The 18,496-nt window shown below is 40.7% G+C and overlaps 1 protein-coding gene across 4 annotated transcripts in view; it reads left to right on the top strand.

The window, feature by feature from the left end:
- The window catches only part of GRAMD4 (GRAM domain containing 4), a 151,753-nt gene that overhangs the window by 36,201 nt on the left and 97,056 nt on the right, over positions 1 to 18,496 (top strand). For 3 of the 4 annotated variants that reach the window (XM_030550539.1, XM_030558638.1, XM_030566942.1), the window contains exon 2: positions 14,028 to 14,238. In XM_030550539.1, coding sequence (XP_030406399.1) covers positions 14,028 to 14,238 — 211 coding nt within the window. Of the gene's footprint in view, positions 1 to 14,027; positions 14,239 to 18,496 lie in introns of those variants that run through there. The other variant, XM_030575290.1, reaches the window with a different exon arrangement.

Raw genomic sequence — 18,496 nt, 5'->3', positions numbered from 1 at the left:
CATCTTCAATCGTTACACAAGTATTATTTTTTCCATCCAAACTTCCCTCTCCCCCCGAAATGGACACTGTTACGTTATTGGCTCCTTGAAGAATGGATGTACTGTCTACCGCCATCCCCCTTGCACAATGCTCCTGATTTACTGAAAGTGTTGGTTAACTCTAAAATTATATAATAGAAATGTTTCTTTTCTTGGATTATATTGACCTTGACCATGTGTTTGTAAGCCAATGATACTATTAACCAGGATTATAGATGGTCATAGCCTGTATGATGATTACTATATATTCTTGGAGGTCTCTTTGACCTGTGTACCAGAAATGTACGCGTCTTCAGAAGAAAGTGTCTAGAAGTGATACATTAACTAGTTAAGGCACCTGCCGAGAAATTGAAACTGTAGCAGATAAGTGCTCATCATAGGCATATCTAGGCAACAAATTCTGTAATACTTTAAGCTGTGCTTTTATTTAATTAAATATGATAAATAACATGTCTCTTCAATTACTGTTTGGATAACATTTTCATGTTTTTTACAGTACAGTTTATTTTTGATGTTTAAAAGAATCTCATTCAAACTGTAGAACAATGCAGTTACAGGATGACAGCAAATGTTCTCTTGATAGTTACTGTCCTTGAAATGTGTGATCTTCTTGTGAAAGATCTCTGGCAAAAGATATTCATGCAACAAACATACGTAATAGAGCTGTTTGGGGAAAATTTCAATGGAAAATTGTGAGGTAGGGAAAGAATCTTCCTAAAATATTTCCCCATTCAGTTTGAAGAAATGCTAATTGTTAATGTATACAGGGCTCTGTCTTCCTGGATTGGCTGCAGTTTGTGTGTTGAGGATTGAGGAAGATAACGGCGGTGCTATGTAGCAAGATCAGTTTCACTGCACAACAGAGTGGATTTGATTTAAATCATTATTTAAATCAGTAGTCAGACTATTTAATCATGGATTTAACATAAAAAAGCATAAGAATGGCCCTACTGGGTCAGACCATAGGTCTGTCTAGCCCAATATCCTGTTTTCCAACAGTGGCCAGTGCCACGTGCCCAAGAGGGAATGAACAGGTAATTCTCAAGTGATTCATCCCCTGTCACTCATTCCCAGCTTCTGGCAATATTTCTGCATGAAAGTGCGTTCTTGTTGGTTGTTATAACTTCATAAATATTCTTCACAACTTAGATGTAGGTTTCAATTTTTGAAGGTACATACTATGCATTTTAAAAGTGATTTATTTTGAAAACTTTTCAGATTAGTTTTACAGCTATATCAGAAAATGAATGATTGTTTGGTTATTTCATTTACCAAAGGTAATTGAAGCAGATTGTTCACCTCACAATGGTATCATAAATATCTCCAATTCAATAGGTTAATCATTAATAATTGGAGGATTTTCTTGCCATGGTGTATTAGGAGGAGAACATCACCAGACAGACATTTAAATTGCTTTTTAACTAAAATAACAATGTTATATAGCCTGGATTTTTTTCTTCAACAGCAAACATATTATATTTTAATAAAACAAGCATATGAATAAACATTCAATTTTTAAAATCAGGTTTGTTTTTATTAAAATTGTTTAAAATAGTTAAATTAAATATATATATTTTTTAAAACAAAAACTAAATCGACTATGTCAGCAAGATCAGCATGAGAATTTTAAAATATTGGCTTCTACAGCTAACTCAGTTGTCTTAACCTTCCATTTCCTGTTTGTTCATAATCTGGAAAAGAAAAACAAGCTTTCCTGCTTTGTGAGGTCCCAAACACTTTCTCAGTTTGGAATGAATTAGTCCAGAGGAAGAAAATTATTCTTTCTACACCGGCAGAAGAAGCTACCAGTGTTAAAAGTGAGATTATCACTTCAACAGTCTCTGAATCCAAGTGTGTAAGTGACTTCCTCCAGTTCACTGGTGTGACTTTCTTTAAAATATTAGCAAACGTGTATTTCTTGAATGGTTCCATCTTAGCTCTGAAGTTTATTATATTTGGCATTATAGAGGGATGAGTGCTGGATGTCCTCGTCATAGCCAGCTCTTCTTCAGCAGTTCAGGTTTGAGCCTGGTACCCAGTATTGAGAATATTTGCAAGAAAATGACCTGGAGATACTGCTTGTCCCATTTTTTTTTATCCTTGTAATTTAGCTGTGTCCTTGCATATTTCTATTTTTAAGATCTCATTTAGTTCCTTCCAAATTTCAACAGCATCAGCAATAAAACAGCGATTTCCCTGCATTTTGTTCAAGGCTGCAGAAATAGGCTTCAAGGTACTCAGCACGTGTTCAACATTTCTCTTAAGCCCAATGTTGCTGTGACCGTGCTATCTATTTTTTCACAATTTTGTTCATAAACTGTCATCAGATTAGGCCAGTTCTTGATATAGTGCTCAAAACAGTCCATTAGTGAGTTCCATTGCACGTCTTGTCAGAGAGTTAGCTTGATTCCTCCCACTTTTTTCAGAGCAGCTGCTGCAAAATAGTTTTTACGGAAGTACTTTGCAGTTTCAACATTAGCCTTTATTTCTGGAACACTGAAGTCTTTGGCTAGGAGATGCATCAAATGAGCACTGCAACCGTATGTTGTTAGCTTGGGACTCTATTCACTCTCTTCTAAATAATTTCTTCTCATCTTGGATATGTTTGCAGCATTGTCTGTGACCAAGCTGCATACTTGACATTTGAATTTTTTTTCAGTTTGTTATAGCTTTTATTGCTGCTTCTTGTAAGTATTCTGCTGTGTGTGCATTTCCTGATGTATCAATTGTTTCTGTAAGGAAGACATTCCTTTCTTCGGTCGTCTTTCTAGCTACCCAGTGGGACTCAGTGCTCAGTCTAGAAGTTAAGTAGATGTTTGTTGCATGAATATCTTTTGCCATCAGAGATGATCTTTCACAAGAAGATCACACATTTCAAGGGCAGTAGTAACTATGAACAGAACATTTGCTGTTACCCTGTAACAGCATTGGTCTGCAGTTTGAATGAGATTATTTTAAACATCAAAAATCAGATTTAAATAAAAAAAATCATTTTTTAAATTAAAACACGATACATTTTTATCCATCCTGCTGCACAAAAGCTAATTCTTGTGGCTGTACTACAGCTCTTCTGTTTCACACCTTTTGATAAGTTGTCTGTAAAAATTTACTGCATGCTAAAATGTGACACAATCCCATGTGTGGATGCTGGGGTATGTGATTCATTCAATCCTGCAAAGTCTTCCTATAAACATATGCATGCACAATTTATGCTATGTCATATGAATTTCTTGGGAAGGTAGGGGTGAATGAGAACAAGAAGGTGAGAATGATCACTGCTCCAGCAATGTAGCTACATACAAATGTCTGTAGCTAGACTCTGTGATACCTTGGGGAGGCACAGAGATACTTGGCAAACCCATAACCAGCCTGCCTATCCTAGGTCGGGGGCATGAGTGCATAGTCATTCTCTTAAATGAGTCTCTTGATTAATGCCTTTTTTATGTTCTCTCCAATTGTTAGGTTGGCCAAGAGAATGAACTGAGTTAAGGTGGTGAATTTTCATCCCTTGCTGACTTACATGCATGTGTTTCCCCAGACTTACTGGTATTTAGAAGTCTGTTTTGCTAATCCTGGATCCTGCTGGTTTTTCAAGATACCAGTCACTATTTAGATCTTCAGTTTGAGGTTTTAACACCTGGACTCTGAGAGGTTTTGCCTTCTAAACCACGACTGTTCCCAGAATCTAGTGAATTTCTGCTTTTATCTACAAAACCTTCAACTGATTTGCTCTATAAGGGAATTTGGAGAACATGGTTCACTGGGTGTGTAAATGAATTTTTCTTCTTTGCCAAACACATCATGCTGCCACCTCCACCACATGCACATTTTGTTAATATTAGCAGAGAACCAAAATTGACTTGGTTGGAATCTAAGTGGCAGTTCGCTAATGTGCCTCAGTCCTCTTGGTCATTGTTGAGGCAGATGGATAGGGATAATTCCAAAGCTTCTGCAAAAGGTGTCACTGTTCTGTGGATAATAAGACTTCAGAATTCTGCCTTGCAAAGAACTACCAAAATGGCCATGTTTTAGTTTCTATATCAAATGTGCTATCTTTAGAAATGTAGAAAAGGATTATTCTGACACTGTGCAAACTCAGTCTGAAAGTAGAGTTTGGCTTCTTTCTTGCATAATACAAGTAACAAAGATTTTTACAGGCAAAGGTATGGAATGCAGTGGTTTGAACAGATGTACCTGACTTGGCCATGGTAATTTAGAATTCTCACATGCAAAAAGGAATAAAAACCCATCTCTTCTCTTCTAGTAGTAGCTGTTCAAGCAGAGGAGACTGGTAACTGCTGATAGTGGGCTCTCCACTCTGAACTGGGCTGCCCCCGGGGTCCTGATTCCCCCTTCGGAGCCTGGGTGCTGCCCTGAAGCTCCCTTTTTGGAGCTGGGCTGTGCCCGCCCTGCTCCCAGCTGGACAGTTGCCCAGATTCCCAGCTCCCCATTCCCTGCTGAGAGCATGGCAGCTGCCCAGTGGGGAGCAGGGTGTTGGGGTATGGGGGTGGGCAGCTGTGCTCCTGGCAGAGAGTGGGGAGCCAAGAGCCCTGGCATCTTCTGTGCTTGGAGCGGGGAACCTCAGGGCACTGGGAAGTGGGAAGTCAGGAGCCTCGGGGTAGCACCCCAAGGGGATGGGGAGTGCGGAACATGGGGGGGCAACAGCCCAGCTCCAGGCATCCCCCAGGCTCACAGTGGGGAGGCCAGGAGTCTTGGGAGCCCAGGGGCAGCCTGGTTCCCCGGAGGGGAACTGTGCTTGGAGATGAGGCTTTGTCACCCACACTGCTCCCTTTAGGTCAGTGGAAGCACCACCTACTGAAGAAGGGCAGTGTGGACATGAATCACCACAGGTAATTACTGCGGTGGCTGTAAGTCGACCTAACATAGGTTAACTAAATTTTTAGCAGGGCTTTGGAGCAGAGCCTGGAGGTGGAGCACAGACCAGTAGGTTTTTGCCCAGAGCTGGAGCAGAGCAATTCAAAAATTTGATTGCTCCAAATCCCTGTTTTTTAGTGCAGACATGCCCTTAATATGGCTGTAGTTACTGATTGAACTTGCAACATACTGAATCACCATTGCCTGCCCTCCTCTCTGAGCAATTTGTCAACGTGCATAGGAAGTGGTCACTCTCTTCCAACAAACGCTTGTTAGTCATCCTGTTGTAGGTTTAACTAATCAGATCTGTTTAAAATATTTTTGCCAGAACTATCTCATGTTTAAGCTTCTTTTTCCCCAGAGCTCAGATGTGTTTATAATCGGTGTCTCTAGAGGGTAAATGGGGAGCAAGATTTTTTTTTTTTTTTTTTTTAAGTTTAGACTGTGGTTTTAGAAAAAAGTTCCGTACCTCACAACCTTTGATTTTGCTTTTTGTGACCAAAAAAATAAGATAATGAAAAAGAAGAGTTGTTTGTGTTACATTTATAATGACCCTGGAAATACCAAATGTTATCTTATTGAAGGTCTGGGATAAAGTATAGAAATCTAGAAAACATGGTTAATTGAGTACCAGCTGCAGAGTTCAGCCCTAAGACTCCCCTTTTGTCTTTGTCTGAAGAGCAATAACCAGCAATAACATTACTTGTTTGTTAAAATGTATAAAATCAGTTTTTTTCAGGGGTTTCTTTGTCAGAGTTTTCCTTACCCATCTGGAGTCCCACCAAAATAGGAGGGTGTCTCTTGGGACTGAACCTGTTTTAAGTATTTTGACCATGCTTATAATTGTTGTTGCTAGGGTATAGAATATAGGTGTGTGTGTGTGTGTATGTGCTTATATGTATTTTTGATGTAACCAACTTTAAGTGGCCTTCGGATTAGTAAAGGAATGCTTGGGTGGAAACTGAGTCATGGTAAAAGGAAAATTATTTCTAACACCTTTCATTCTGGGACACTGTCTCTACTGTATTTGGTCTCAGTGCAAACAGTAAAATTCTAGTGTGAAAGGCCCACACAGGCCCCGAACCCCATTCATGTCCTTTAATACTGGGTTTGAGAGGTATAGGAAGTACTCTTTTCACAGTTGTGAAACTAACCAAAAATACTCTCCAGTTTTGGAGATCCATAAAAAACAATAATGCTCACAATCTTCAGTTCCTGTATTTCCTCTTCTCTACTCAATTTTATGGCTTGGGGAAACTGAGTTATGTTGCCTTGGGCAAATCACTCGTATTGCCAGTAGCAGAGTTAGGCAGAGTTCTTGACCCTCAGTCTGATCCACTAGATCATACTGTGCCTCTGATTTTAAGATTCCCCATGGCCATAAAGCAATGGTAGCCAGAAAGGAGGTGCAAGGAAAAATAATGGAAATCTATAATCCACCCAGGGCTGGATTAAGGTAATCTGAAGCCATATGCACACATGGCTCTGTCTTCATAGAGAGGTGGTGGGAGTAGGGAGGATGCCATTTTTGTACTTCAGGAGTGGCAGCAAGTGTTCCCTCTCTCTCAGGAATAGAAGATGCCTATCTTTAATGGAAAGGCAGGGATGTCAGCAGGGAGTTACCCAGTACATACGCCAATATGTGGGTTAAATCATAGAATATCAAGGTTGGAAGGGACCTCAGGAGGTCATCTAGTCCAACTCCATGCTCAAAGCAGGACAATCCCCAAACAGATTTTTACCCCAGTTCCCTAAATGGCCCCCTCAAGGATTGAACTCTCAACCCTAGGTTTAACAGGCCAATGCTCAAACCACTGAGCTATCCCTCCTCATGAATCTGCCATATTTGCTGTGTTTTTCTCTTGCTGCCGCATGCTATGCTTGCTTCAGTAGTGATAGGTTCCCCGCAGCAGTGTATCTTGCAATTAATACCCTATTAAGATGCATGGGGCAGGTTCTCTTCTTTCTTGAGCCAGCCAACAGTTTCTTGCTGAAAAGTTTTTATATGAAAGCAGGAAGAATCCTTAAATAAACATTTTTTTTTAATATAGAGAAGTTCAGGGATATCTCAAGATCCCTTATTTAAAGGGTGCAGGATCAGAAGTTGGATTTTTTTAACTGGTTAATTCAAAGTGCATCTCTTTGAAAGCTTCTTGCTATTCCCAAATGTCTCCTCTTGTTCAATGTTCTGAAAAATGAAGTGTCCTACAGCTTGATTCTTATAATTCTGATGACTTCAAAGATTTAAGATCTGTTTATCTTGCAATGGCAATTTGGAAAAAAAAAAGGACAAGAAAATCAGAATAGCTTGAAACTTTTAGTGGCAATGATGTGATAATAAAGTAACTGTGCTATTGTATAATACAAAGCATCAGGAATGTTTGTCACTGCAGTGTAAGATAGAATTAAGGGCTAAAATTTTTGAACATGAGTGGTGAAATGTATCTATGGAACCTAATTTTAATCACTTAAATATGAATGGCATGATTCTTTTCCCCTTAGCCTGCTGCCACCCCATCAAAGGTGCAGAGTTGTTGTAACTCCCATTGACTTCAGGCTTTGTGCATGCTCATTTATTCATGAAAATCAAGCTATTGAATGTGACTTTAGCTACCTAGTTTGGCTAATATTCTTATGATCTTTCCATAAGTAGTAGTTTTGGGTATGGAAGTGTGCTGGGAATAGGGGAAGGAGAATTGGAGTGTAATTTACAAATACAGCAATTTTATAGTGGCTGCGTACCAAAATTAAAAACTTCTACAAATTTTTTTCTTCATATTTGTAGTCCCTTCTTCATACTATGGTGGAAAATTTCCATCCCCCCCAGTTATACTGTAGAGGTGGTTTCATTAGTATCTCTGAGAGGGTGTTAATTCCAAAAATCCACGTTAGCTGGACCAAGCATGACAGAGCTTTACTAATACTGCTATTGGAGCAGCTGCTGCTAGTGTGCTGTATTGTGCCCTGGGAGAATACTGAAATATGCAGTAATGTAAGATGATTATATATAAACAAAACAAAAATTCAAAACCCCATACTATGCTGAGTGTGATTCAGAAGTCTATTTCTCTCTTAATTTCATCACTCTTCAGGACAGCTGAGGTCTTCAAACTGAGTCATCTGCTGCTCAGTATTTTGAACACTGTTTTCGTGTAAATGTGCTTTTTTTTCCCTAGGGCTTATGTTCTAAGACTAGTCTATTGAAATTGTAAGGAGGAATTTTTCACCACAGAGCCAGTGCTGAACTAGTTACCTGTTTCTGGAATTGTAGGTACTTGGTAAGAAATTAGAAATGGGTTACAAACAAAACCATTCATTACATAGTATTTATAATTTTGTTGCTGGACCGTGCAGATGTTCTTGACCAGGGGTTCTCAAACTGGGGGTCAGGACCCCTCAGGGGGTCATGAGATTATTACATGGGGGGACTCATAGACTTTAAGGTCAGAAGATCATAAATGCTGGAGGCAAAGCGGGGTTTATGATCATCTAGTCTGACCTCCTGCACAATGCAGGCCATACAATCTCACCCATCCACTTCTATAACAAACCCCAAACCTATGTCTGAGTTAATGAAGTCCTCAAATTGTGGTTTGAAGACCTCAAGCTGCAGAGAATCCTCCAGCAAGTGACCCATGCCCTATGCCGCAGAGGAAGGCGAAAAACCTCCAGGGCCTCTGCCAATCTGCCCTGGAGGAAAATTCCTTCCTGACCCCAAATATGGCAATCAGTTAAACCCTGAGCATGTGGGCAAGACTCACCAGCCAGCACCCAGGAAAGAATTCTCTGTAGTAACTCAGATTCCATCCCATCCCAGACCACTGGGCATATTTACCTGCTGATAATTTGGCAATTGATCTTTGATTAATTGCCAAAATTAGGCTATCCCATCATCTCATCCCCTCCATAAATTTAGCAAGCTGTCACCCTCTACCCCAAATCCCGCTTTGCCTCCAGCATTTATAATGGTGTTAAATATATTAAAAAGTGTTTTTAGTGTATAAGGGGGGTTGCACTCAGAGGCTTGCTGCGTGAAAGGGTCACCAGTGCAAAAGTCTGAGAACCCCTGTTCTTGACCAGGAGAATGTAAATAAAAAGAACATCTAATGGACACAATTTCAAAACAATGTAATAGTTAAGCTCATAAATCTCATAAACCACTAGAATTGTGAGTTTAACTCCTTTTGTCATGCTGTGGAAATGTGATGGGCAGTGTAATCTGTTTCCTGTTACCAGAATTAACGTCGCAAGAGGGAAGGGTGGGGGGAGGGAAGCTGTTGAAACTGTATAGTTGCAGGGAAAATATTGGTCTACATGTTTGGTTTTGAGGACTTTATTTTTCAAAATGTGTTTGTAGGAATGGCTTTTTTTGTGTTAAAGCTAATAAATCTGAAACTCAATATTAGCAGGTATTTTTGGCTTGCTCCTGGCTTGTGGTGGCTTTTTTTTATTTTGTTTTTGTTTTTTTGAGAAGGGGGTTATTTTCCTATACTCATGCATACATAATCCAGTGTCTATTTTGACACTCCCTAGTGGAGAAAAATGACTAGAAGCAGTATGAAGTTAACAGATGAGCTAGTGGAGATTGGGACATGCATGGCAAATCTTTTGGGGGCAGGGTGGAGGTTTATTGTGCATGTTTGCAATGTAGCTATAATTTACCAGTAAATCTAATTCTAACCTTTTGCTCCCGTTTTTATAAATACTGCCAAAGTGTCAAGCAGAAGACTTGTTTTCAGTCTGAAGCTTACTTAATTTTATAGCATGGGATGTCCAAAGCTGTGAGAAACTGATTCATAATGATGATCCGGGGAGTCTGCCTAAGTGTTGCCATGTTTGTTGGCCTTCACTTTTTTAGCAGCTAGTTGCAGAAGTATGACAGTAGAAATGTTGTAACCAGAAAATGAATAGTGCTGCACTTTTGTACAAAAACAGAGTTTTCTTTTGTCCTAGTAGTGTTGCAAACATAGTTTTCTTAAAGGAATAAATTGCGAAGAAGGTTGTAGCCATAAGCAGTATTACAGAACCAGAAGTTAGGAGTTCTCAATAGTTTTCAGACTCGTACTAGAAAAAATGTTGCTTTTAATTGTTACTGCCCTTTTCAGTTTATAACTGAAGATAACCATACTTCTGAACAGTAACATCTTTCCTGAAAAACTGAGAGGAAGATGACTAAGAACTATTTCCTTTCCTTTTTAATGGTCGGCCTGATGAGCTGTTTTGGTCCCTGCCAATGATTGTATTTTGTGGTAGCCTATTTTTGAGCTAAAATTTAAATTGAAGACTTATTTGGATCAGCGGAGCAAGTTCGTTAGTATTTTACTTTTAAAATGTCTTGCATTTTCAAAACTACAGGTGGTAATAACACAACTAAAGGTGGGCCTATCAATTACAGTGGCAAATGAAGCAGTCTGACCATGTTTTAAATAGAGTGGAACCTCAGAGATACAAACACCTCGGGAATGGAGGTTGTTCGTAACTCTGAAATTTTGTTAATGCTGAACAAAACATTATGGTTGTTCTTTCAAAAGTTAACAACTGAGCATTGACTTAATAAAGCTTTGAACCTTTACTATGCAGAAGAAAAATGCTGCCTTTTAACCATATTAATTTAAACGAAACAAGCACAAATAGTTTCCTTACCGTGTAATGTCCTTTTTTTTAAACTTTCCCTTTTTTTTATTAGTAACTTATATTTAACACAGTACTGTACTGCATAGTATTTGCTTTTTTTTGTTTCTGCGGCTGCATGATTAGGTAATTCCGGTTCCAAATGAGGTGTGTAGTTGACTGGTCAGTTTGTAACTCTGGTGTTCATAACTCTGAGGTTCTATTGTATACCTAATGCAAAAATCTGCATGTAAATAACAGGAAGCTGTCATCATGCTGCTACCAGATGCAAGGAAAATATTTTTGTCAAAAACTCAGTCTTTAAACTCATTGTGTGCCATGAATCAAAACATGTACATGAAACTAGTGTAGCATAGGTTCTTGACCTGTATGTCTTAGCTTGCAAAAGACTTGTTTTTAATCACAGATGATGTTTTTAATGCTTGTTACATGGGTTTCTCACACATCTCTTCTCTGCTGTGCCCTCCCCCCATATTTGCTTAGTAGGTAAATATCTTGTAGGCCATATGGAAAGGGGTTACTGTGGGACTTTTGTCACTTTCAAATTCACATCTCTAATTTTGTCAATGTTCTTGTGAACATACTAAAAGGACTTTTCCCATGATATAAATGATGTACCTTCTAAGACTTCACTTCTGCTTTGGAGAGACCAGTGTTTTAGCTGAGCTGCTATGCTGGGAAAGCAAAGGATTGTTTCAGACTGCTGGAACTTTAAGAGGGGCCTCTGCTGGACTCTTCCTCTGATCTGTATTTCCAATATTATCTAAGGGCTTGGCTACATTCAAAACTCCAAAGTGCTGCCGTGGCAGCACTTTGAAGTGCGAGTGTGGTCGCAGCGCCAGCGCTGGGAGAGAGCTTTCCCAGCGCTGCAGGTACTCCACCTCCCCATGGGGATTAGCTTGCAGCCCTGGGAGCTGCGCTCTCAGCGCTGCGGCACTGTTTACACTGGCGCTTTGCAGCGCTGTAACTTGCTGCGCTCAGGGGTGTGTTTTTTTTTTTCACACCCCTGAGTGAGAAAGTTGCAGCGCTGTAAAGTGCCAGTGTAGCCAAGGCCTTATATTGTATTGGAATATGAGGCTGAAGAACAATAGAACAAGCAGTGTATCGTTGCTGAGGGTGACAGCAGAGGCAAGGCAGGCAAGGGAAAACTCATTGGATAGCAAGGAAGGCTAACTTGTATTAGGCACTCTGCATGAGAAGTGTGTCATGACAGGAGATTTTGAAGGGGGTGGGGCTTCATTTTCTGAGGATAGGGAGGGAACATTCAGGCTTCTGTATGATATAAAGAGGAGTGGGCCAGCAAGTCTGCCCTGCTCCAGTCTTTCAATAAACAGCAAATATGCTTGCGTTTGGCTTTGTGAGTTAAACTGCATCCTGTTCAAAAGAAGCTTTTGAAGTCAAATTCTTTTCTGCCTCAAATAATTGACTCTGTTTTAAGAATTCAACTGTGCTCCCTCAAAAATCACCCCCAACCCCAACAAGAAAATAGCTTGTGTGTAATGGGTGGATTTTCCCTGTTTAAGTTTAGCCTGGATACAAACTGAAAGGCAAAGCAGTTAAACCTCAGGCATTAATTTTTCCACCTGGGTTTTAAAAATATAACAGACATTGGCTGGATGGTAACTAACTTACTACTTTGTCTTTGATAAAATACTGAGTTCACAAATTCTGCAAATGTTAATATGGTGTCCAAATTATTCCATTTATAGAAAACTCTTAGCTATATATCTTGCTCAGATCCATTTTTTTCAGTGCTTTTCTTCATGAAAGTGTTTTTTAAAAAATAATGGTTTGAGTAATTTATCCTCCCCCCCCCCCCGAGAAGCAAGTGAGAAGAAGTCTCTTAGCAAGGCTTTGTTTCTCTAGAATTGTCATAAACAGAGTGTTAAGGTTTAATGTCTCTTATACCTGTGAAGGGTTACAAGCAGGAAACTGGACACCTGACCAGAAGACCAATCAGAAGACAAGATACTTTTAAATTCGGGTGGAGGGAAGTCTGGGTGTGAGTTCTTTGTTCTTGGTTCTTTTCTTGGAGGGTCTGAGAGAGACCAGACATCACTGCAGGCTCTCTAAGTTTCTTTTCATATAGTAAGTAAAACAGGTGGTTTAGGCTTTTTAATTGTTTTACACTATTTGCATTTGTGGATCTGGCTGGTTAACCTTTTATATGTGTAGTTGCTGGGAATATTTTGATTTGTATTGGTACTGGTGGGAAAGTCTCTTTCTGGTGTCTGTAAGCTATAAGACCCTGTAATATTTACATCTTGAAGTTACAGAGATAATTCTGTACTTTTTCCTTTCTTTTATTAAAAGATTTCTTTTTAGAGAATCTGATTGATTTTTTTTTTTTTTTTTTTTTTTTTCCCTTGTTTTTATCCCAGGGGATTGGGATAACTCACCAGGACGGGTGGGGGAGATGGGAGGAGAGAGTGATAAAATCTCTCTCTGTTTTCCTTGAATCTGTTTGCCTCTTTGTGAAAGGGAAGGGAGATGCTTCCCTGTATGGTGATTTAAGAGGTTAGATCAGTATGTCAGGATAGCCCAGGGAGGGAAGTTCTGGGAGGGGGGAAAGTTGGGGGAAGGGTTTATTTCTCCTTGCTTTAAGAACCCAAGGGATCTGGGTTCTTAGGGTCCCCAGGGAAGATTGGGAGTCAGAGTGCCCCAAAACACTATATTTTTGGGTGGTGGCAGCCTATCAGATCTAAGCTGGTAATTACGCTTAGGGAAATTCATGCCAGGATCTCATTTTCTGAACTCTAAGGTTCAGATCTGAGAGAGAATGCTAGGACAAGAATTCTGTATGGATCAGCGAGCAGTGGTGGTTTTGGAGATGGCTCTAATGACTGCTTGCACAGATTGAATGTAGGTCACTGCTTCTGTTAAATACTCTTAATTTTGATGAGGTCTTTGACTTCAGTTGGGCGTCTAGTAGATTTCTTCAGTAAATTCTATGCGGTGTCTATGCAAGTCCTCGAGTAATACTTTGGCAATGTGCTGGCCTCTAAGCTACCAAGTTCGTGCTATGATTTGTAAGTCTCTTGAAAAATGTGATCTCAGCTATTCAGTGGAGTTGTATATCTTTTGATTAGATGTTGCAGAAGTCCAGGAGTGTGTGTGTGTGTGTGTGTGAATTTATCCTCAGAATAGACTTTGAATAAAAAAGCAGAAAATCTGAATGAAACAAACAAATAAAACTCTGTGCACGTCACTTGAGTTAGCATGTTGGTACATGTTGGGAAAGGTCAACATCAGTTCTCAGCCATTAGAAACAGTCTCTGCTCATTGTCATACTTGAAAATAAGTGCTTTTTTGAATGCTAAGCCATGTTACAGTTTTCCTTCTATAAATAACTGTTTAACCAGAAAGCACTTGAAAAATGATTAAAAGCACTCTTTGTAATTAGAATGTTTGTTTGTGTTCAGGCATACTGCAAATGTGTTAATAATAATTTTCAGCATATTGTTTTCTTTTGTTTCTTGCAGGGACTCCAACCGTCATGTTAAGGTAAAGCAGAAAAGTGCAGTGCTGAACATGCTAAAGAGGTTAGACAAAATAAGGTTCAGAGGTCACAAGAGAGATGAGTTCCTTGATTTAGCAGAGTCTCCAAATGCTTCAGATACTGAATGTGGAGATGAAATCCCAGTGAAAATACCTCGAACGTCACTCAGAGAGAATGACGAACTAAGAGACCCTGTAAGTATTCAATCTGGCTACATTTTTAAAGCTATTATCAGATTAAAAAAATAATGGAACATGGTAACTGTTAATGCTACTCTCCTGATTTTATTTTATTTTTTATTTTTTTGAAGTAATAATTTAGGATTAAGAAAGCAAATAAAAGGTGCACAGTTTTGAACATGCTCATATTTTTGTAACTGCACTTCAGTTTTTCCTTTTTGTTTGTGGACTTTAAGCCTATTTACTCTAATGGTCCACTGCTATCTATGTCATGGAAGTATAAAGCTATATTCAAATGTGGTGTTTCTTTATTCATGCTGTCCACTCTTGCTTCCCCTGGCTTTTGTGGGCCCATAGATCTATGGATGTAGTTAGCACCGGAAAGGAAGGACAATGATATTTAGCAATGTCAGCTCAGATTTTTAGGGGCAGTTAAGTGGTAGCAGAATGTTAACCAAGTCTCCCTCGACAAACTAGCATACTGTGGAGAATGCGGGAGATTTTTGTATTTCTGTGAATATATTTGTTCCTTAATTTACTTGCTTGATATTATTCTGTCTGATTGCATTAAGTTAAATCACAGGAGGTTGTTAGGGGAAAACAAATGAAACACTGACCAGGGAAGATACCTCTAGAGAGAACAGCAGCAGAACAATGTGGGGGGCAATTAATTGAGACACCCCCATCTGCCTGGCTCCTGCTAGGTCAAAAGGTTTATTTGTCCCAGGCCTAAACCTAGCATCAAAGAGAGCTAAACCATTGAAGATCCCTGTCTATCGAGAAATGGGGGTGAGTAGGAAGCAGTGCGGGAGGTGATTGACAGACACTTAGAGAATGCTTCTGGGGCTGGGTGTTTCTCTCCCAGCCCAGGAGTAGGGGTCTGTAGGCTGAGTGGAACTTAGCCAAAACTTGCATGAGGTTTAAGTAAGATGCGTGTGTTTAGGCTGCCTTGTTATTTTAATGTTTCTCTCTCTAACTGCTGTATTCCTGTTGAATAATACATAAACCTTTTGTTTTTAAAAGGCAGCACTGTGTTGCGGCATATTCTTTCTGGTTACGATACACATGCTCGCGCATGCTCTCTCTCTCTCGCCCCCCCTTTCCCTCTCTTCTCTAAGACTCCTGCAGGGAGCAAAGCCAAATTGGCTCTGCTAAAGAAGCTATAGTGAATATGGGAGGAGGGGGGCTAGGGTGACCAGCTGTCCCGATTTTTGGTGTCTTTCTTATATAGGTGCCTATTACCCCCCACTTCCCCATCCTGATCTTTCACATTTGCTGTCTGGTCACCCTAAGGGGGGCTGAAACCTAGAGGTCCAGTCTAAGAGTAGCAGAGTTGCAGAATTCTTCCTTGAGTGAAGTGGAGACTCACAACCTCTTACTAGGACGGGTGTACTTACAAGAGACAGTAGAGGGGTATAAGGCATAAATCGCTATGTAAGCCGTGCTGTATGCCTTTAAACTGAGAAACTCAAAAAGCTTTAAACAGCAGTGCCCAGATCTAAAAAGTGCCCTTTTCCCTTTCAGAATAATAAGAGGTACTGAGCACTTGTGGAAAATCTGGCCATTAAAAATTGCAGTGGCCTTGTGAGAGAGGTGGGGGCAGCAACGGGGTGTGTCTGTCACTTTTTCATTCTCCACTGAAATGCAGAAGCCTTTGGTGTGAAACGCAAGGCCTGTTTAACACTATGCAGCAGCTGAAGAAGGGAGGTGAAGGACAGGTCAAAACTTTCAAAAGTTACTAGTGCTTTTAGACACCTCTGTTTTGTGGGTCCCTAGACTGAGATACCTTTTAAAAAAGAGTGACTTTTCAGAAAAAGATAAATATCTATCTTCTGAAAATCAACCCACCCAGTTTCTCAAATTGAATGTCCACAAATAGTCACCCAAAATCACTAGTTACTCTTTAAAATTTTGGCCACTGTACAATGTACATTGCAAGGGGAATTTTATGTAAAAACAAGTTTCCAGAGTTGGAGTTGGGCCTGGACACAAGAACTCTAACCCCTTTTATTAAGAAATATGCTGTATTATCTTTATTAACCATTTGTATGCTTTGTTCTTACATGTTATCTGAAATTTGAAATGATGCTCTCTTGACTACTTGCTGGAACAGTAGTTCAGTGTCGGTGTACTAGCTCATACACACCAATTCCTGCTGTACCTGTATGTCCAGTAGTTATCTCTACTCTATCCCATTTACTTAAAAGCTGCTGGCAACCTTACGTTAAACCAGGTTAGCTTGATCAGTGCAAGGCATGTATTTTTGTATTTTTAATGTAATGTTGCTGATGAAATATAATAATGTGTTGATAAACTTAGAGCTATCTGGCTTTTAAGTAACCATATTCTACCAGATGTCATGCTATTTCTTTAAAGCATGTCACATAATTTAGACAGGAATTTGGGTTGTGGATTTTTTCCCCAAAGTTTTATGCAAGAGTTTAGTTTTGTGTCTTCTTTAAATTACGTGGAAATCAATAGCTATGCATTGCTTTGGGCAGGAAAAGTATATCAGAAAGGGTATCTTTTTTTCTGTACAGGGAATTGAGTCATTCTGCATATAAAGTTAAGAATAGACCTCTTCCCGTTAGACTTCCTAGGCTGTAAAGCACTCTGTGTGCTTATGTTCAGGCAGCTCAGTGTTTTCAAAAAAGGCACTTTGCTGTATTTGGTCTGTGTAAGAGAGTGTTTCTTTTCATACTGACTATATAAATGCAAGAAGGCTACTCTGATTTTCCTTCTAGGACAGTAGTTCTCAAACTTTTGTACTGTTGTCCCATTTCACACATCAAGTCTCTAAGTGCAACCCCCGCCCCCAAATTAAAAAACTTTTTTCTATATTTAGCACCATTATAAATGCTGGAGGCAATGTGGGTTTTGGGGTGGAGGCTGACAGCTCAGGACTCCCCCCATAATAACCTCACTTTGAGATCCCCTGTTCTAGAATTTAGCAGAGTTTCTAGTTAAAAATAAAAGTCTTTTGTTTTTGGCCCTGCTTATGACTAATATGGAACTCCAAACTGCACCCAAGGTGGCAGTGATATTGGAGCAAGACAAGAATGCTTGTAGTGTTTGTCATCGGTGACAAATAATCAGATTCATCAGAGAGGAAAGAAATCCTTTTGCTTTTAAGGTACTGGACTGTTAAATGGGGATAAAATAATTCGAGTGATTGCTCATGTGTATTCCACAGTAGGTTTGCGTGCTCGCCATGTGAACCGGTGCTGGAAGTTTTTCCCTTAGCAGTACCCATACTACGGGAGCACTGCAGCGACCCCTGGAGTGGCACCTGTATATTGCGCTATAAGGGGAGCTGCGCCCTCCCCCCGCCCTCAGTTCCTTCTTGCCACCAGTGAGGGTGGTCAGAACTTTGAGTCTTTCTACTCAACCTTAGGGGTACCGTTACTTCAGTTATTAGAGTGGACTTGGGGCATGTCCCGTGTCCTAGACTTCAAGTTGTGCGACTCCTGTCACTGTTCTATGCCTAGAAGTGACCTGCACACTGAGTGTCTCTGCTGCTTGGGTGAGACTCACATCAGTGAACATTGTAAGATCTGCAGGTCATTCAAGCTGCAGACCAAGAAGGAGAAGGACATTAGACTCCGTGCTCTTCTGATGGAACAGCGTTGGCCCCAACTCTGGCACGCTGGGCGGACTTGGCACCTGCTGCCGCATTGTCGGTGCATAGTGAGGCTCCCTCTATCAGCCGGCACTGCTCCCCCGCCAAGAAACAGGGAAAGGGCCTAACTCTGAGCAGCGCCGAAACAAGGAAAAAGGGGAGGCTGGTCCCACGTCAGGCAGCCCATGGTCCCCCCCCGGGCTCAAGGCCTCCGATTTGTGTTGAGCGGAGCAGCCCGGCGCCACTTGCCCGCACATCTCTGCCGGTATGGATGCCATTGATGCTGGAGACGATGCAGGCTGCGAAAGACATTATGAGTCTGTTGGTTCCAGGCGCGTAGCCAGTGATGGCTCCCTGGTCTCGGGGAAAGCCCCCATTGTGTGCCCAGCAGACCTTTCCTGCAGGTCGCAGTTCCTGCTCCGAGGACTGCTTCCCGCACTGTTTGGCGCACAGCGACCGATTGTCCAGCAGCTCGCACCCTCCCTCGACGCCAACCAGGCTATCCTGGTCACCACCTGTACGGGAGTCTTGGGGACCCTCTATGCCGCCTGCCAGCGCGCACAGGCACGAGAGGCGTGCCGGGAACGTTTCCCTTTGCGGCGCAACTGCCGCAGCCGTTCTTGATGGGATAGATGTCGTCATTCTCATTCCAGT

Source organism: Gopherus evgoodei, chromosome 1 (genome assembly GCF_007399415.2).
Source record: "Gopherus evgoodei ecotype Sinaloan lineage chromosome 1, rGopEvg1_v1.p, whole genome shotgun sequence".
In the NCBI taxonomy this organism is placed as follows: Eukaryota; Metazoa; Chordata; order Testudines; family Testudinidae; genus Gopherus; species Gopherus evgoodei.
Note: the sequence above shows the minus strand (reverse complement) of the source record. Positions and strands in the feature narration are given on the sequence as shown.